Source organism: Hyla sarda, chromosome 6, assembly GCF_029499605.1.
Source record: "Hyla sarda isolate aHylSar1 chromosome 6, aHylSar1.hap1, whole genome shotgun sequence".
In the NCBI taxonomy this organism is placed as follows: Eukaryota; Metazoa; Chordata; class Amphibia; order Anura; family Hylidae; genus Hyla; species Hyla sarda.
The window spans coordinates 157,003,064-157,024,269 of NC_079194.1; the positions used below are offsets into that span (position 1 = coordinate 157,003,064).

Genomic DNA, 21,206 nt, shown 5'->3' on the forward strand with positions numbered 1-21,206 from the left:
CAGAGGAGTTGGTGACACCGCCACGACTTGCAGGCAGGCCTGCTGCCACCTCCTCTACTCCATCCTCTTCCATAACATCCTCGGCCGAGTCCTCTTCCACTGCTGCGTCTTGCTCCACATCACCGGCACCCCCCCAGCTCCCCAGGTGCTATTCCATATCCCGGATACGGCAGTGTCACGCCATCTTGTGGTTGACTTGCCTCAAAGCAGAGAGTCACACTGCACCAGCGCTCCTGTCGGCCCTGAACGCACAGGTGGACCAGTGGCTGACTCCGCACCAACTGGAGATCGGCAAGGTGGTTTGTGACAACGGAACAAATTTATTTGCGGCATTGAGGTTGGGCAAGTGGACACATGTGCCGTGCATGGCACATGTGTGTAATCTGATTGTACAACGCTTTGTGCTCAAGTACCCAGGCTTACAGGATGTCCTGAAGCAGTCCAGGAAGGTGTGTGGCCATTTCAGGCGTTCCTACATGGCCATGGCGCACTTGTCAGATATCCAGCGGCAAAACAACATGCCAGTGAGGCGCTTGATTTGCGACAGCCCGACACGTTGGAATTCAACACTCCTAATGTTCGACCGCCTGCTCCAACAAGAAAAAGCCGTCAACGAATATTTGTATGACCGGGGATGCTAGGACATCATCTGCGGAGCTGGGAATTTTTTTTTGCCACGTTACTGGGGGCTCATGCGCAATGCCTGTAGGCTCATGCGTCCTTTTGGGGAGGTGACAAACCTGGTCAGCCACACCGAAGGCACCATCAGCGACATCATACCGTTTGTTTTCTTCCTGGAGCGTGCGCTGCGAAGAGTGCTGGATCAGGCAGTAGATGAGCGTGAAGAGGAAGAGTTGTGGACACCATCACCACCAGAAACAGCCTTATCAGCATTGCTTGCTGGACCTGCAGCAACGCTGGAAGAGGATTGTGAGGAAGAGGAGTCAGAGGAGGAATGTGGCTTTGAAGAGGAGGAGGAAGACCAACCACAGCAGGCATCCCAGGGTGCTCCTTGTCACCTATCTGGTTCCCGTGGTGTTGTACGTGGCTGGAAGAAGATTATACCTTCCCTGACATCACTGAGGATGAGGAACGGGACATGAGTAGCTCGGCATCCGTCCTTGTGCAAATGGGGTCTTTCATGCTGTCGTGCCTGTTGAAGGACCCGCGTATAAAAAGGATGAAGGAGAACGACCTGTACTGGGTGTCCACGCTACTAGACCCCTGGTATAAACATAAAGTGCCTGACATGTTACCGCATTACAGCAAGGCGGAAAGGATTCAGTAGGTCCAAAATAAATTAAGAAGTATGCTGTACACAGCGTATAAGGGTCATGTCACAGCACAACAGGGATCTAACAGGGGAAGAGGTGAAAGTAATCCTCCTCCTCCTCCCACGAACACGCCGGCAAGGACAGGAAGCTGTACAGACATGCTGTTGATGGAGGACATGCGGAGCTTTTTAAGTCCTACGCATCGCCACAGCCCTTCGGGGTCCACCATCAGAGAACGACTTGACCGACAGGTAGCAGACTACCTGGCCTTAACCGCAGATATCGACACTCTGAGGAGCGATGAACCCCTTGACTACTGGGTGTACCGGCTTGACCTGTGGCCTGAGCTATCCCAATTTGCGCTCAAACTTCTGGCCTGTCCCGCTTCAAGTGTCCTGTCAGAAAGGACCTTCAGTGCAGCAGGAGGTATTGTCACTGAGAAGAGGAGTCGCCTTGGTCAAAAAAGTCTGGATTACCTCACCTTTCTTAAGATGAATGAGGGATGGATCCCGAAGGGACTGACACTGGGCGATAATTTTGACTGAACAAAGCCTGATCAGATGAGCTGCCTTGGCCTAAAAATGGTCCACACGCTGCTGTATTTGAACTCTGAATGCCGGATGACTTGCGTGACTTATCCGCCACCAACTAGGGTTCAAGCTGCAATGTTTTAGGGCACTTTCTGCCTGGCAAAACAAACAGAAATTTTTCAGGCCACTGCTACAGCAGCGGCTGCGACAATACCAAATTTTCCAGCCAGGTGTACATGCCTAATTTTTCTGGCCTCTGCTGCTGCACTTGTTCTGGTGCTGCAATTTTTATGGCCGCTGCTACAGCTGCGACAATACCAAATTTTCCAGCCAGGTGTACATGCCTAATTTTTCTAGCCTCTGCTGCTGCACTTGTTATGGTGCTGCAATTTTTCTGGCTGCTGCTGCAGCTGCGACAATACCCAATTTTTGATCCATGTGTACATGCCTCATTTTTCTGGCCTCTGCTGCTGCACTTGTTATGGTGCTGCAATTTTTCTGGCTGCTGCTACAGCTGCAGCTGCAACAATACCATATTTTTCATCCATGTGTACATGCCTAATTTTTCTGGCCTCTGCTGCTGCACTTGTTATGGTGCTGCAATTTTTATGGCCGTTGCTACAGCTGCGACAATAATAAATTTTCCAGCCAGGTGTACATGCCTAATTTTTCTGGCCTCTGCTACTGCACTTTTTCTGGTGCTGCAATTTTTCTGGCTGCTGCTACAGATGCGGTTGCGACAATACCCAATTTTTCATCCATGTGCACATGCCTAATTATTCTGGCCTCTGCTGCTGCTACTGTTATGGTGCTGCAATTTTTATGGCTGCTGCTACAGAAGCGGCTGCAACAATACCAAATTTTTCAGGCATGTGTACATGCCTAATATTTTAGGTACTCTCTGCTGGCATATCTGTTCATTTTTGCAACCGTGGATATTAGATGTATGCTAAGGGTAGCATGGTGGCTCAGAGGTTAGCACTGCTGCCTTGCAGCGCTGGGGCCTTGTTCAAAGGGGGGCTCTAACTATGTGCTGCCTAATATGGGGGAATCTTATGTGCTGCCTAAAGGGGAGCTCTAACTATGTGCTGCCTAACATGGGGGAATCTATGTGCTGCCTAAAGGGGGAATCTAACTATTTGATGCCTAAAGGGGGATCTAACTATGTGCTGCCTAATATGGTGGAATCTATGTGCTGTCTAAAGGGGGGAATCTAACTATGTGATGCCTAAAGGGGGGGCTCTATGTGCTGCCTAAAGGGGGCTAAAGCACGTTATTCCAAACCATTTAGGAATAATAGGTGATTTATGCCCTTTATGGATTAAAACCAGACTCTGCATCAACTATGTAATTTTCCATGGGGGTTTTGCATGGATCCCACTCCGGCATGCCACGGTCCAGGTGTTAGTCCCCTTGAAACAACTTTTAAATCACTATTGTGGCCAGAAAGAGTCCCTGTGGGTTTTAAAATTCGCCTGCCCATTGAAGTCAATGGCGGTTCGCCCGGTTCGCCGGTTCGAGAACTTTTGCAGACATTCGCGGTTCGCGAACCGAAAAATTTTTGTTCGCGACATCACTAATTGTGACTCACTTGGCGAAGGTCCGACTTGACAGGCAAAGCTTTGTGACAAGCTTGACGGGGCTGTTGTCATTCTTGTCATTTGATATGACGAAGTAACTGGATATTGTGAGGAAAAGGATGGTAACCCAGCTGATACTTGCTGAGGATAACTGCTTACTACATTTGTAGGGTTGGTGTTGTGACATGATGTTCGCAAGTAACTATTCCCCACTATGGGTTTGGATTGATATGGTCCCCTTCTAGGTTGTGGTTGTTTATTTTTTAATGATTTTTTCTTTTTTTAGGTGGGACGCTGACTATTAGTATCTGAAAGGCCCCCCTCTGTGACTGAGGTTTCAGACTCTGAGATGTCTGTATCTCTAGCAGCATTGCGGATTCGCCAATTGTTTTTATTCTGACCACGATAGTTATACACCTGCCCTGATGTGAAATTTGTAGCATCACAAACGTATTTTCTGTGCTTCTTTTCTTTTATGTCATTTTTAAATGTCCCAAGATGTTTTTGTAATTTGGTTTCCAGAGAACTATATTCTGGATGGTTAGGAAATGTTTGTATCTCTTTAATTCAGTTCTCCAACTGAGTGTTCACTATAGTTAGATGTTGTCTCTCGAATGTTAGCAAATAGTCAATCATACGTAGTGAATTCTCAGTGAGTAATTGTTCCCAATCTTGCATATAGCTAATATCCTCTCCATGTGAGTTTGGTATTATTGGGATCCTTAGACCTCTATATACAATTTTTTGTTGGAGATAGGTCTCAAAGTTAGTCACTTCCCACCAGGATCTAACACATTGTTTATATATTTTGGTGAGGTTTCTAAAGGCTTGTTGTATGTCTATCTGGTTCATATACATTTTACTGGTGACCATCATATACTAAGCACTGGATTTGAGTTTAAGTTCTCGCGCATGCGCAAAATAATGGCGCATGCGCAATAGGCGCATTCAGCACGAATAATATGAAGTCTATTCACATGTACAAGTTTTGTCCCAATATCGCAGGACAACACAGGGGGCGCAGGTTGGTGACGGGAATGAATGATGTTGCACATACACTAAGTTGCACATTCCCTGGAGTAATATATGTTAGGCTGAGGAGTACAATGGGGGGTCTTTATAACATGCTGTGATTGGAGGTTGGTATGTGAATGGTGGTTGGACAGGATAAGGATGCAATCTTGTGATGTCAAAACGTGTCTATAAATAGCAGGACATGCACATGGCAAGCTGTGTTTCCTACAATCCTCTTGATGACGGTGATTAGTCACCGAAACATGTAGAGGGGGCACATTATTGTTGTTTTTAATAACATGCCATTATATGTCTCATCTCTTGTGGGAATTTAGATGTACCCCACTTGTATATCATATTAGTGAGTGGTGATTCCACTGTGTGACTTATCTTCTATGGCTTAAAGGCATGGAATTTTAACGGTCACATTTGAGCACCATTTCAGTAATATATACCTATATACACTTAGTGTGTACCGAGGCAAGAATTTGGAAAGTGCAACGTTTGGCAAGGAGTTGGCGCTGGACATTTTCCTTTGTCTATTAATATAACTGCTGTAATAGTGCTCCCTATGTACAAGAATATAACTACTATAATACCTGTTACATAGGGCAGGGATAAGTGCAGCCCTAAATACAGCCACTTTTCCTGCCTACCTGATGATCTGCCTTAGGTGTCACTCCAAACTTGACAATGGTCCCTCCAGATAAGTGGTGATGTAGAGATGTCAACACCACAAAATCAAAAACAGCACAGAGGCCAGGAAACAGATCAGGGTGCAAAGAGTTAACCAAGAAATAGACCAGGGAACACAAAACAGGTATACTGCAAACTGACAAATAAAGACAGCAAAGTCAGAAAGGCCAGAGTCAAAACCAGGATGGAGCAGATTTTTAAACTCTCTAGATAAAAGAGAAATCAAAAGGCAGGCAAGGGTTGGACCAGACAATAAGGCAGAAGATAGCAGGCTAGAGAATGGTCAGGAAGCAGGCCAACAGGTCAGAACACAGAAAAAGCAGAAATACTGCAATAACTAGCAGGGCTGGGACACTGCATTGATTTAAATATCCCACTTCTAAGAGGTGTGCACGCTGGCGCCGCTGCTGATTGGCCCGGATAGCATCGCTTCCCTTTTGCCGGTGTGAACTGATAGGCTGGTTCCAGTTCACAATCTGCTGATCACTGTACAGACAGACATTCAGTGATTGTCTGCCTATACAGTGGTCAGGAGGTTGTGATTTGGAACCAGCCTGGCTTGCTTGTGGTTGCAGTAGCAACATGTAGGAGTCACTGTATTAGTCGTGTAGTGTTGAGCGCGAATATTCGTAATGCTAATTTTTATCGTGAATATCGGCACTTCGCGATTTCGCTAATATTTAGAATATAGTGCTATATATTCGTAATGACTAATATATTTTTTTTTTTTTTGGTGTGGTTTTTTTCACATGCAAATTTTCCCATAGGAAAAAAAGGGAACAAACATGGCGATTATGCGAACGTAGGATGAATATTTGTCAATGTATTTGCGAAATATTGCAAATTCGAATATGGTCCCTGCCGCTCATCACTAGTCATGTGCTGATCCTATACGGTGAACAGTGTTATGACCACTCTGCACCGATCTTGCACTATCCCTGTGGATAAAGCTGCTTCTGGGCCCTTGAGACTTCATGGAGCAGAACTGTTAACCTCCATGGTGCCTGGGCTGCCAATCATGCCGAAGTAGGAGTGATTACAACATAAGTGCTGTGACTACCTTAGGATGAAGAATGCCTGGAGACTACTTACACCTTATTAACATACAGCACCGGACAATATTTAAACGTATTTTTTCCACTATTGCTGCCAGCCCTGAAAACATCCAGAGAAGGTAAGCAAGCTAATTTACCCTGTACCCTCTAATTTACCTACACTAAGTGTTCACAAATATTTAAAGATAAATATATACAAACATTAATAATATACACAAAATTAAAGTAGATATAACAAAACAAACTATAATTAGGCTTTTCAGCCCTACAAACAACTCCTAAACCTCAACCTAAAGGAAGGAAACAACAAGCTAAGGCACTTTAAAGTAACCCCTCTAAATAGAAAAGGCTCTACGGGCTCCCAGACTTTTGTAGTCTAAAGAGTACCAGGTCACTGGGGGAGCTTTATCAAAACCTATGCAGAGGAAACGTTGACCAGTTGCCCATAGCAACCTAGCAGATTGCATCTTTAGTTTTTTTAAAAGCATCTGCAAAATGAAAGAAACAATCTGGCTGGTTGCTTTGGACATCTGGTCAACTTTTACTCTACGCAGGTTTTAATAAATCTTCCCCACTAAGTATGTTCCTAACCACCTCATCCACAGGGAGGATTTTCCGCTGTGTCATTACTAAACACGTGCATTCCACATGTAGTGCTTGACCACTAAGCTCCTCCTACTGTAATATATGGACATGTCAGCATATAAAGGTATCATTTATTTTTCTCTCCAGCCAGGTACCTTCTGGTGTAGGCAGTTCATAGTGGGGAACATTCATCATTGGCTTTACACCACTTTAATGTTCTAAATGTTCCTGCAAATTTTGCACAATTGCATTTTTTGTACAATTTTTTTGCACAATTTTCAGTAGAATATCTTTCAAAGTTGTCTACAATTTTGTGCACGGTCCGCAACTGTTCGCTGTATTCATTATTTGCGCAAATTACATTTAGAAGTGTTTTTTTTTTTTTTGTTGCGCAAACCTACACCACCTAATGGGACATGTAAAAATGTGTCAGATACCGGAACACAAAGCTTAAACCTAACTCTGCAGCTCACTTGTTTCTAAAATTGTGCAGAATTTATCAAGTCTGTGCACCATTCTGGTTAATTTTGAGAAATGGTGTAAAAAATACATCCAACAAATGGGTAAAATATATACCGTATTTTTCGCCGTATAAGACGCACTTTTTCTTCCCCAAAACTGGGGGGAAAAAGTCGGTGCGTCTTATACGGCGAATACACCCCTATCGCGGCGGTCCCTGCGGCCATCAACGGCCGGGACCCGCGGCTAATACAGGACATCACCGATCGCGGTGATGCCCTGTATTAACCCTTCAGACGCGGCAATCAAAGCTGACCGCCGCGTCTGAAGGAAAAGTGACACTAACCTGGCTGTTCAGTCGGGCTGTTCGGGACCGTCGAGATTTCACCGCGGTGGTCCCGAACAGCCCGACTGAATAGCTGGATTAGTGCTTACAGGACACCGGGAGGGACCTTACCTGCCTCCTCGTTGTCTTCTCTGTTCAGGGATCCCCTGTATGGCCGGCGCTCTCCTTCCTCGTCATCACGTCGTCGCGTACGTGCGTCGGCATGCGTAACGATGTGATGATGGCGACGGAGAGCGAGGATACCCAGACGGCAGCAGAAAATCCTCTATGGGTAAATCCGCAGTGAAAAACCCACAAAAAATCTGTCTGTGTGATCACTTTCTCTCTTTGGGAGTAAGGAGACCTTACTTGTCTGATTTAAAGTGCCAATGCCTTAGTGCTCTCAATAAACCTTACTGGTAAGAAGTAAGTTTGCGTCACAATTACAAGAAGCAGAGTTCACTCCCTCGTGTCATCAAGGTGCACGCGATCAGGAGCTACATCAAACAGGGAGAGGGGTGGAAAAGCACAGTGCTGAGGCAATGCAGCCCTAGGACACACTTCTTTGACCCTAGAACAACAAAATAAAAGTATTTATTTTTTTAAATAAAGACACTGACAGTAAAACTAGGTATTACCAGTATGTTTTTATTGAGATTTATGAGGTGTTGACAGCAGTTAAATAGGTAGGTAACAGATGCACTTTAAGTGTTTTAATTATATGCATCTGTTAGCACTACCATGGGGTGAAACCTGTCTAGAAACCTTTCTCTACACTCCCTTGCTTGATGGTTACAGACTCAAATAGAGGAGCAATTTCTCCAAAATTTTAGGCATTCTTAAATGGTTGGGGTGATACCTTGCCCAACGTAGCAGGTTGTGTGTAGCTGTTGACTTTCTGAATGCATTTGTTTTCAGGAAGACAGTCGACTTCATATTTATTAATACAGTCTGTTCACTCATTATCTCTAAAGTGAATCTTAGCCCAATATTGTTATTATTCAGACAATTCTGCCCACTATATACAAGAATATAACAACTATAATACTGCCCCCTACATACATGAATTAAACTAATATAAACTACTTCTCCCAGCCGCGAGCGCACTGTTCCTCTCTCTCCTGTTGTCGGCGGGGCTGGAAGTCCCAGCCGTCACTTACCTCGCTTCTCTGCTGCAACCTCTTCCTCCACCTCTCAGCTCCGGTACACACGTCTCCGTCTCTTAGGGCGCGTGCGCGCCGGAGTTCTGAGATTTAAAGGGCCAATACGTCCATAATTATGTGAAACACCTGACACCAAGTTATAAGTTCATGCACCTCCCACACCTCCCTGCCTATTCTTCAGTGCCTATTGCCTGAGAGAAAGCGTTCCCTGTTACCTGTTTGCCATATCCATGTACCCACACCTTCCCACTACGTTTCTTGACTACGTACCTTTGCCACCTGCCTTGACCTTCTGCTACGTTGACTACGCTACAGCCTCATCCTTCTGTACCTTGCCTTGCCCAGCTACCTGTGTGGTCGAGCCGTGTCGGGGGTAGCGACCTGGGTGTCGCCTTGCGGCGGGCTCTGGTGAAGACCAGCGGCACCTTAGACTCCGCTCCCCAATACGGTCCAAGTCATCAGCCACATAGGTAGAGGATCAACATCCTGTTCGTGACAGCCTACATCCTGGTACGTGACAAATGCATCCTGACTTAACAAATCTTCCAGCAATCGCCATTGAAAAGTAAGGATGCATTCACTTCACCATTATGCTATACAGTTCCCGTATACGTTTTTGTATTGGGAGAACCGTATAATGGAATAGCAAACCATATACATTGACCTCCCCTGCAAAAACTTACACAACAAGATGTATCCGATTGTGTAACTTTGGTACTTGTAGGTTTTGTGCGTTTTTTTGCCGCACACATGCAGTCAACCATGTTTTTGTGTCCAGATCTGTCCTGTTTTTCTGTTTACAAAGGGTTTTGTGTCCTTTTTTTAAAACTGTATAAGGTTTTTATAACATTGAAGCCAATGGAACCCGTATTGAGCACACAATTGTATACAGTTTTGTCCGTTTTTGAGGGATAAGTTTTCCAAAGCAAACAAAAAAACTGATTCAAAACAGTATGGCAAAATTGTGATGTGAATGTAGCCTTGGTTTTTATGTGTTCGGCTGGGTTCACACCATGTTTTAGGCAATACAAGACCATATACAGCTGGGGGAGCTAAAACCGGGCGCCCCCATATGCCTGCCATATGCAGCCCGTATGTAATCCCCGGAGCGCTCACGGCGTCCCTCTCTCGCAGCGCCCTGGTCAGACCCGCTGACCGGGAGTGCTGCACTGACATTGCCGACGGGGATGCGATTCGCATAGCGGGACGCTCCCGCTCGCGAATCGCATCCCAAGTCACTTACCCGTCCCGGTCCCCGGCTGTCATGTGTTGGTGCGCGCAGCTCCGCTCTCTAGGGCGCTGGCGCGCCAGCTCTCTAAGATTTAAAGGGCCAGTGCACCAATGATTGGTGCCTGGCCCCATCAGCCTAATTAGCTTCCACCTGCTCCCTGGCTACAATACCTCACTTCCCCTGCACTCCCTTGCCGGATCTTGTTGCCTTGTGCCAGTGAAAGCGTTTAGTGTTGTCCAAAGCTTGTGTTTCCAGATCTTCTGCTATCCACATTGACTACGAACCTTGCCGCCTGCCCCGACCTTCTGCTACGTCTGACCTTGCCTCTGCCTAGCCCTTCTGTCCCACGCCTTCTCAGCAGTCAGCGAGGTTGAGCCGTTGCCAGTGGATACGACCTGGTTGCTTCCGCCGCAGCAAGACCATCCCGCTTTGCGGCAGGCTCTAGTGAATACCAGTAGCATCTTAGAACCAGTCCACCGACACAGTCCACGCCAATCCCTCGCTGACACAGAGGATCCACATCCAGCTAGCCGAATCGTGACAGTAGATCCGGCCATGGATCCCGCTGAGGTGCCGCTGCCAAGTCTCGCTGACCTATCCACGGTGGTCGCTTAGCAATCGCAGCAAATCGCCCAACAAGGACAGCAGCTTTCGCAGTTGACCGCCACTTTACAGCAACTTCTGCCACTGCTACAGCAGCAACCATCTCCTCCGCCAGCTCCTGCACCTCCTCCGCAGCGAGTGGCCGCTCCTAGCCTCCGCTTGTCCCTGCCGGACAAATTTGATGGGGACTCTAGACTCTGCCGTGGATTCTTATCTCAATGTTCCCTACATATGGAGATGTTGTCGGACCAATTTCCTACAGAACGGTCTAAGGTGGCGTTCGTAGTGAGCCTTCTTTCTGGAAAGGCCTTGTCTTGGGCCACACCGCTCTGGGACCGCAATGATCCTGCCACAGCCACAGTCCAGTCCTTCTTCGCTGAAGTCCGTAGTGTCTTCGAGGAACCAGCCCGAGCTTCTTCTGCTGAGACTGCCCTGCTGAACCTGGTCCAGGGTAATTCTTCAGTAGGCGAGTACGCCATCCGATTTCGTACTCTCGCTTCTGAATTATCTTGGAATAACGAGGCTCTCTGCGCGACCTTTAAAAAAGGCCTATCCAGTAACATCAAGGATGTGCTGGCCGCACGAGAGATTCCTGCCAACCTGCAAGAACTTATTCATTTGGCCACCCGCATTGACATGCGTTTTTCTGAGAGACACCAGGAGCTCCGCCAGGAAAAAGACCTTGATCTCTGGGCACCTCTCTCACAGTATCCTCTGCAATCTACCCCTGTGCCTCCCGCCGAGGAGGCTATGCAAGTGGATCGGTCTCGCCTGACCCACGAAGAGAGGACTCGCCGTAGGGATAACAATTTATGTCTGTACTGCGCCAGTACCGAACACTTCTTGGTGGATTGCCTTATTTGCCCTTCACGTCTGGGAAACGCACGCACGCACCCAGCTCACGTGGGTGTGGCGTCCCTTGGTACGAAATCTGCTTCTCCACGTCTCACGGTGCCCGTGCGGATTTCTCCTTCTGCCAACCCCTCCCTTTCAGCCGTGGCCTGCTTGGACTCTGGAAATTTTATTCTGGACTCTTTGGTGAATAAGTTCTGCATCCCTGTGACCCGTCTCGTCAAGCCGCTCTACATTTCCTCGGTCAACGGAGTTAAATTGGACTGCACCGTGCGTTACCGCACAGAACCCCTCTTAATGTGCATTGGACCCCATCACGAAAAGATTGAATTGTTCGTCCTTCCCAATTGCACCTCTGAAGTCCTCCTCGGTCTTCCATGGCTCCAGCATCATTCTCCCACCCTTGACTGGACCACCGGGGAGATCAAGAATTGGGGCCCTGCTTGCCGTAAGAGATGCCTCACATCGGCTCCCAGTCCCGTCTGTCGGGCCTCAGTGTCTCCTCCTGTGCCTAGCCTCCCCAAGGCCTATCTGGACTGTGCCGTGCCTCCTCATAGCCCCCGTCCTGGTGACACTATGCCCCGTGACAAGCTTCACCCTCTGCCCCCCCTCCCCATTCCCACTTCTTCTGAACTACCTGCCGCTGGTATAGCTACCCAGAATTTCTTTTTTCAGAAGGAGACTCAAGAGGCGTCCCCTATGTTGTCGTCTCTTTTGAAGGGTCAAGAAGACAAAAAGAGGGGGAGACCTAAGGGGGAGGGGTACTGTTACGCCGAGCGCTCCGGGACCCTGCTCCTCCCCGGAGCGCTCACGGCGTCCCTCTCTCTGCAGCGCCCCGGCCAGACCCGCTGACAGGGAGCGCTGCACTGACATTGCCGGCGGGGATGCGATTCGCATAGCGGGATGCGTCCGCTCGCGAATCGCATCCCAAGTCACTTACCCGTCCCGGTCCTTGGCTGTCATGTGCTGGCGCGCGCGGCTCCGCTCTCTAGGGCGCGCGCGTGCGCGCCAGCTCTCTAAGATTTAAAGGTCCAGTGCACCAATGATTGGTGCCTGGCCCAATCAGCCTAATTAGCTTCCACCTGCTCCCTGGCTATAATACCTCACTTCCCCTGCACTCCCTTGCCGGATCTTGTTGCCTTGTGCCAGTGAAAGCGTTTAGTGTTGTCCAAAGCTTGTGTTTCCAGATCTTCTGCTATCCACATTGACTACGAACCTTGCCGCCTGCCCCGACCTTCTGCTACGTCTGACCTTGCCTCTGCCTAGTCCTTCTGTCCCAAGCCTTCTCAGCAGTCAGCGAGGTTGAGCCGTTGCCGGTGGATACGACCTGGTTGCTACCGCCGCAACAAGACCATCTCGCTTTGCAGCGGGCTCTGGTGAATACCAGTAGCATCTTAGAACCGGTCCACCGACACGGTCCACGCCAATCCCTCGCTGACACAGAGGATGCACATCCAGCTAGCCGAATCGTGACAGTAATGTATTTCAATGAGCTGACCGGAGTGAAACGCTGACTCCGGTCAGCTAATTTTTGCCCTGTATGCGGTTTTCCCACCGGACCTATAACTGTGGTCGACCACGGTTTTAGGTTCGATGGGAAAACCCCATACAGAGCAAAAATTAGCCGACCGGAGTCAGCGTTTCACTCCGATCAGCTCATTGAAATACATGACATACTGGCCGCATATGGCAGGGATACGGGGGCACCTTGTTTTAGCTCCCCCAGCCGTATGTGGTCCCGTATTGCGTAAAACGTGTTGTGAACCCAGCCTTTTACAGAAGTTAAAATAACAGTAGGTACAGTAGCTTGATCCAGTCACTGGGTGCTTCTCCTTTAGGATTCTTGCTCAGCATGATAGTAGATTATGTCTTATTCATGACAGGTCTCGTGATGTAATACCAGTTGTATCCAGAACACTTGATGCCTCTTTAACACATCAATAACATAATAATTGTATCAGTTCTTTTTAGAGAAGCCATGAAATGCCCAGTCTCTGGAGCTTTTCCAGAGAATCAACTAATACATTCATGTATATGCCCTTATTTATTGTCATTCACAAAGATTAACACCAGTAACCCACTTCTGGCAGAAACAGCTATTGATAATATGACCCACTAATCAATATTCATTCATGTCCAGCCTGCATGAGCCACCATAAGCATCCTATATATCAACTCCACCCAGCAAACATTAACACAAAAAAAGGTTTTTTTCTTAAAGGAGACCTCCACTCAAAATGCATTTATAATCAATCCACAGGGGACTCATCCCGAGGGTCTGACCGCTTGGACCCCTGACACCCCCCTCCCCCCGCCCCTGTGATCTCCGGAATGGGATCCAGCTCTCAGTTAGGAGTATGTGCTGCAGACGGCACGCGCTCCATTCATTTCTATGGGAGCTAAAAAAAAAATTAAAAAACGAGTACAGCACTCGGGCATCATCGGCGCTCCCATTGAAATGAATGGAGGATGTTAAGAGAGTTGGGGTCCCATTCTGGAGATAGCGGGGGTGTCAGTGGTCGGACTCCCCATGATCAGCTACTTGTCCCCTATCCTGTTGCATAGGGGATATGTTAATTTTGGCTGGAGTTCTCCTTGTATCTATTATTTATCCTATTATTTGCTTTTACTATTTAATTATGTTTTAGTCTTATACTCTACCTTGTTATTTGATTTACCTTGTTTATTATACCCATGTTTCCATGCATTTTAATATCACTGCAGGGACATAATGCACCCTTAGGTGGTTCTATATGTTATGTAGCTACTTAACTATCCTTGTTGAAGAAGCAGCATTCTTTATGGTTGTCAGTTCTCCAGAAGTTGTGAAAACTTTGAAATGTTTATTTACCCATTGTGCAACATACAGTTATATTCTTGTTATATGCCTACAGTATCCATTGGGTGCAGTATCATAAGAGTTATATCCTTGTCCATACAGAACAGTATGGTAATAATTATATTTTCACACTGAGAAATTCAAGAGGAATTCACGAGGAATAATTTCGGTCAGGAAATTGTAGCCTTCTGTCATTTTATCCATCAAGCGGAATTCAAGCGGAATTTCCATGCGGAAATGAAGAGGAATGAAGGTGGAGGCTATTTAATCTACTTTTCTGAATTCCACTTGAAAACAATGTCGGGCAGAATTTTTTTTCACCATTGACTTCTATTGGACTCTGCTCGCAGATTCCGCTTGAAGAATGAGCATGTTCTTTCTTCAAGTGGAAAGGAATTCAGCGTCGGAATTCTGCTAGCAGAATTTCTGCAGTGTGAACAGCACAGACCAAAAAACATTAAAGTCAATGGGTAGAGGAGATGGGCATTAATTTGGAGAGGAGAATTCAAGAGGAATTACTCGAGTAAATTCCTCTTGAATTACTCAGTGTGAACTCACCCTTAACCTTCCTTCAATTCAGAAGCACACAGTTGCAGTCAGCCTACCACTATTCCAAGATTCCCAGATTATTACAGCCATGGAATTTAAGGTAGGTGCTTTTTACAGTTTAAAGTGGTTGTCCAGGAATAGGAAACCAGAGCTATTGTCTTCCAAGAACAGTGCCCCTCCTGTTCTCAGGCTGCATGAAGTATTGCAGCTCAGTTCCATTGAAGTGAATGGAGATGGTTGTAATACCACACACAACCTGGATAACCCATTTAACAACTAGTTTGCTAAAAACCAAGGGCTCCTTTTAGAATGTGAGCATAATACTTTGATGGCACATTCCTAATAGATATTATTAGCTAACTTTCTTAGATGCAGTCTAGTGGACAGCAAGACAACTCTGGTTAAAGGGAAACTATACTCCAAGTTTATCTGATCTCAGATCTGATCTCTCTGAACTGTGGACCTCCAAATGTTGGAAAACTACACCTCTCAGCATTTCCAGAAAACCATTGGCTGTCCGGGCATGCTGCGAGTTGTAGTTTGGCAACAGCTGGAGGGCCGCAGTATGGCCACCACTAGGCTAAAGTTTATTTGATAGAGATTACATAAACTTAAGATTCCTCTAACCAGTGTTGGCTCGCTGTCCACTAAAGTCCATCTAAGAAAGTAAGTTCATAATAACTATTAGGAATGTGCCATCAAAGTATTATGATCACTCTATAAGGAGCCCTTAGTTTTTAGCAAATTAGTAGTTAAATGCATTCATTTTAATAGACACAACAGGGTGTGCAGATACAAACCAGATGTGTTTCAGTCAATGTATTCGACCTTAGTCATACACATCGACTAAATAAGGTTGAACACATACACATACGTACAGACTAAGGTTGAACAAATCGACTGAAACGCGTCACATGCTTGTATCTGCACATCCTGTCATGTCTATAGTAATGAAATAAACAGAAGCTTTTATACCTTTTATAAGCTTTTATACCTGAGATAGCTGAACTTGTATCCATTCACTTCAATGGAACTGAGCTGCAATACCACATACAGCCTGAGGACAGAGGTGGCGGTGTGTTTTTTGAAGACATTAGCTTTGTTTTTGTTTTTATTCCTGGACAACCCTTTAAATTGTGAAGAGCACAAGCCCTAAATTCTATAGCTGTCATATTCTAGTATAGCTGTAGGCTGACTGCGATTGTGTGCTGTGGACCTCCAGATGTTGCAAAACTACTGGTTTTGCAACATCTGGAGGGCCACAGTTTGGAGACAACTGATTTAGATTATTGCCCCTGCTATCAACCCATTTGAGTTTGGTAAAGAGCTGGCTGTGATGCTGTTCAAAATTATTGTGAACAATTATGTTAAAGGAGTACTCCAGTGCAGGAACACTTATCCTTTGGATAGGGGAAAAGCGTCTGATCGCGGGGGTCCGACTGCTGGGACCCCCGCTATCTCCTGCACAGCACCCCTGCAGTCCCCTAGGAAGGAAGTGTGTCGACCCTTGCACGAAGCAGTGACCGATATGCCCCCTCCATGTATCTCTATGGGAGAACTGGAGATACCCGAATGCTGTATCTCCGGTTCTCCCATAGAGATGCAGGGAAGGGGCAGTTCAGCTGCCACTTCATGCGGGGGTCAACAATCCCTCATCTTGGGGACTGCCGGGGTGCCATGTATCCATTGGATAGGGGCTAAGTGTTTCTGCTCTGGAGTACTCTTTAATGTTATTTGGATCTGGTTAAAGAACAGGAGAAAAGTGGTGCTGAAAGGACAGCTCCTGAGCCTGCACTAAAGACATTGGGGGAGATTTATCAAAACCTGTGCAGAGGAAAACTTGCCCAGTTGCCCATAGCAACCAATCAGCTAGCTGCTTTCATTTTTTTGAAGGCCTGTGAAAAATGAAAGAAGCGATCTGATTGGTTGCTATGGGCAACAGGGCAAGTTTTCCTCTGCACAGCTTTTGATAAATCTCCCCCATTGGGGGGCATTCATCATTGTAGGTGTAAGTGAAGCATTTTTCAACACCTTTTTTGTGTGCCAAATATAGAAGGAATAAAAAAAAGGGCAAACACAATGATAAATGCCGGCCAATGGCCGGCATTTATCATTGTGTTTACCCTTTTTTTCCATTTATATTTGGCTCTATTTTGGCACGTGTCCTTTTTTTGCACCTTTTCATGTACACATCTCTACTGCTTTTGAGTTGTAATCCACTGATTTTGGTAATATGCATCATATGGACGGATTTTATGAACTGTGGCTTTTTGTGAAAAGGTGCAAAAAAAGGCGCAAAGCCACAGAAAAGTCTCTAAACTACACCAGCCCAGACTTAGCTTAGCTTTTTGGTGTATTTGAAGAGAGAAATTTCAGAAAACGTGACCTGCACAAAATTTAATAAAATGCCCTGTGACCATTTAATAAATTTGTTGCTCCTACACATCACCAGCACACAAAAAAGGTGTAGAAAAATGCTTTACTTACACCTACAATGATAAATGCTACACTTACACCTACAATGATAAATGCTTCACTTACACCTACAATGATAAATGCTTCACTTGCACCTACAATGATAAATGCTTCACTTACACCTACAATGATAACTGCTTCACTTACACCTACAATGATAACTGCTTCACTTACACCTACAATGATAACTGCTTCACTTACACCTACAATGATAACTGCTTCACTTACACCTACAATGATAAATGCTTCACTTACACCTACAATGATAACTGCTTCACTTACACCTACATTGATAAATGCTTCACTTACACCTACAATGATAACTGCTTCACTTACACCTACAATGATAACTGCTTCACTTACACCTACAATGATAAATGCTTCACTTACACCTACAATGATAACTGCTTCACTTACACCTACAATGATAACTGCCGGCCATTGGGTGAGGTTGTATAACCACATATTGTGAAGGTACATTACAGAGCCAGATTAATCAGAGAGTTAGATTAGATTTCTCTGGAGTTATCAATAGAACTGCAGTTAAATCTACTATATTGGATAGTTTTTAGCACAAAGAAAGAAAATAAATGTCAAATTCAGCTGTGCTATATCTGTATATACACAAAGAATATTTCATGCACTGGAATTTGCAGGTTTTACCCCTAAACTCTTCGTGCAGTAAATGTGATAGTGTATGCTATGGCGGCAGATGAGAATAAGGGGAGAGGGGTGATATATTCCCTCTTCATCTCTGTCTATGGAAAAGATAGGCAGGACCGTGCTGTATTTTTAGCCCTATATACTGGCCTTGAATAGATAAACCGCTCGCGTTTACTAAAGCCATAGAGCAGTGTCTCCCAACCAGGGTGCCTCCAGCTGTTGCAAAACTACAACTCCCAGCATGCCTGGACAGCCGAAGGCTGTCCAGGCATGCTGGGAGTTGTAGTTTTGCAACAGCTGGAGGCACCCTGGTTGGGAAGCTCTGCCATAAAGGGACCTGTCTTGGTTTCCCCTAAGTGTACAGTGTGTAAGCTCAGTGTAGGCTGAGAGGGTTAATGTGCAGCGTGTCACCTTTGTCCCTCAGCCCCGTGTGTAGCTATGCAGTATCGAGTGCTATACATTCAGGTACTATGGATATATCTGCACCCTTCATTACTGTGGGCTGACAGGGAAGGAATATGGCCATGCGTGTCTGCCTCCAAACTGCAAATCCGTGAAACGTGTGGAAATAGGTTTCTCCATGGAGGTACGAAAGAAAGGCATCTGTACAATGAAGCCGTGCGGGAGCACAGCCAGGAAGGGGTTAATGTGAAGCTGCGCAGCTTTCCCGCCTTTCCTGCTCCGGTCTGTGAACACGTCCCCCCCCCCCCCCCCCCCCCACCCCAGTATATGTGCACCCCAATCCCTCCTGCAGGGGGCACTTTAAAGCCTGAGGGGTAAAGCAATGGCTCTCGCAGATATCTGGGGGGCTGTATGCACCTTAGTATAACATGGAGGATGTTAGACCCTATATATGTATGTATATATATATATATATATATATATATATATATATATATATATATATATATATATATATATAAACACTGGACTAATACGGCTACTCAAAGATACTATACACACAGTATACGTATGTGATATGATATAGGCACAAGCAATGGAGGCAGGGCAGTCAGGTAGGAGGCACAGGTAGACGCAGGGGTCTAGTGTGGACCCCGGAGGAGGGAAAGCACAGACACAGAAGGGGAATGCTCTATATGTAGGATGGAGAGCAGAGACGACGCATGCGCACTGGCTCCTCATTCAGCCTCATCCTAAATAAGCCTCATTGTTGGCAACTCTTCATTTGAGCCGTGAGCCCACCCTGCTGAGCTTCTGCACCCAGCTACTACCACCTGCCTACCATCTTCCTTCCTGCCTGGCAGCATGGAGCCCCTGCATCAATCCCCAGGGCACAGCTGAGACCCGGACAACAGCTACTTTTGGGGGTGAAAAGGAACAGAAAAGGAAAAGGATCCTGATGGATTGGGAAGCTGCTGGGCAGCTTTGTGTGTTGCTGCTGCCAGGGCTGCAGATCTCCGAGAGAAGAGCCCAGCACAGACCCCCAGCCTGCCCAGGGGACCAAGTTTCCAGGGGCTGTAAGGCAGGCTCCAGGGTACTGTCATGCTGAAGGATCTGACCCACATCCTAAAGAGATCCTGACCTCCTTCTCCTCTGTCTGCTGTGGATTCCCCAACTGTGGCATGTGATGGGAAGACCACCCTGCTTGGATTTCTGAGCAGTGTTTTATATAGAACATCTACAAGCTTCATCAGTATTCAGGATTAACCCTCCTCATCATCACCCCCCCCAATAGGCATCATGATCCTGGAAAAAGTCTACTTCATCTTAGAAGGTAAGACCCAGGGGTGCCAGCATGAAGGTCCTTCTGGTGTATCCCAATATAAAGAGGTGCAAGACCCAGGGGTGCCAGCATGAAGGTCCTTCTGGTGTATCCCAATATAAAGAGGTGCAAGACCCAGGGGTGCCAGCATGAAGGTCCTTCTGCTGCATCCCAATATAAAGAGGTGCAAGACCCAGGGGTGCCAGCATGAAGGTCCTTCTGGTGTATCCCAATATAAAGAGGTGCAAGACCCAGGGGTGCCAGCATGAAGGTCCTTCGGGTGCATCCCAATATAAAGAGGTGCAAGACCCAGGGGTGCCAGCATTAAGGTCCTTCGGGTGCATCCCAATATAAATAGGTGCAAGACCCAGGGGTGCCAGTATGAAGGTCCTTCGGGTGCATCCCAATATAAAGAGGTGCAAGACCCAGAGGTGCCAGTATGAAGGTCCTTTGGGTGCATCCCAATATAAAGAGGTGCAAGACCCAGAGGTGCCAGTATGAAGGTCCTTCAGCTGCATCCCAATATAAAGAGTTGCAAGACCCAGGGGTGCCAGTATGAAGGTCCTTCAGCTGCATCCCAATATAAAGAGTTGCAAGACCCAGGGGTGCCAGCATGAAGGTCCTTCTGGTGTATTCCAATCTAAAGAGGTGCAAGAGCCAGGGGTGCCAGTATGAAGGTCCTTCTGGTGTATTCCAATATAAAGAGGTGCAAGAGCCAGGGGTGCCAGTATGAAGGTCCTTCGGGTGCATCCCAATATAAAGAGGTGCAAGACCCAGGGGTGCCAGTATGAAGGTCCTTCTGGTGTATCCCAATATAAAGAGGTGCAAGACCCAGGGGCGCCAGTATGAAGGTCCTTCAGGTGCATCCCAATATAAAGAGGTGCAAGACCCAGGGGTGCCAGCATGAAGGTCCTTCTGGTGTATCCCAATATAAAGAGGTGCAAGACCCAGGGGTGCCAGTATGAAGGTCCTTCAGGTGCATCCCAATATAAAGAGGTGCAAGACCCAGAGGTGCCAGTATGAAGGTCCTTCGGGTGCATCCCAATATAAAGAGGTGCATTATTCAGTAAATCAGGATATTGTAGACTGCCAGTGAAAATTATTTACAAGTTACAAGGCAGCCTATCACTTTTTACCTATCCCTAGATCAGTGTTTCCCAACCAGGGTGCCTCCAGCTGTTGCAAAACTACAACTCCCAGCGTGCCTGGACAGCCTTTTGGCATGCTGGGAGTTGTAGTTTTGCAACAGCTGGAGGCACCCTGGTTGGGAAACACTTCCCTAGATGGATACATCACATATTCTTGCCAAGAATATTCTGAATGCATGGTTGGCTGGCACTGGGCAGTCACAGAGTATCTTCATGCCTTAGCTCTGATGGGGTTGCACTGATCTGAGAGGTATATATATATATATATATATATATATATATATATATATATATACCCCTGTGTATTCAATATACCTCTATTACTACTCTCTTGTCAACAAGCTACAATACAACACTGACTGCTTGGTCTTACACTGCCCTCTAGTGGAAAAGTTCGGAACTATTCTTGCTGCCCAGAGCATTGTAGATAAGACTTTCTCAA

At 46.4% G+C, this 21,206-nt stretch overlaps 1 protein-coding gene across 1 annotated transcript in view; it reads left to right on the forward strand.

The window, feature by feature from the left end:
* Positions 1-19,003: 19,003 nt before the first annotated feature.
* Positions 19,004-21,206, forward strand: part of NETO2 (neuropilin and tolloid like 2) — a 49,603-nt gene continuing 47,400 nt past the window's right edge. Inside the window, exon 1 of the mRNA XM_056525643.1 lies at positions 19,004-19,628. Coding sequence (XP_056381618.1) covers positions 19,595-19,628 — 34 coding nt within the window. The 5' untranslated portion in view covers positions 19,004-19,594. The remainder of the gene's footprint in view (positions 19,629-21,206) is intronic.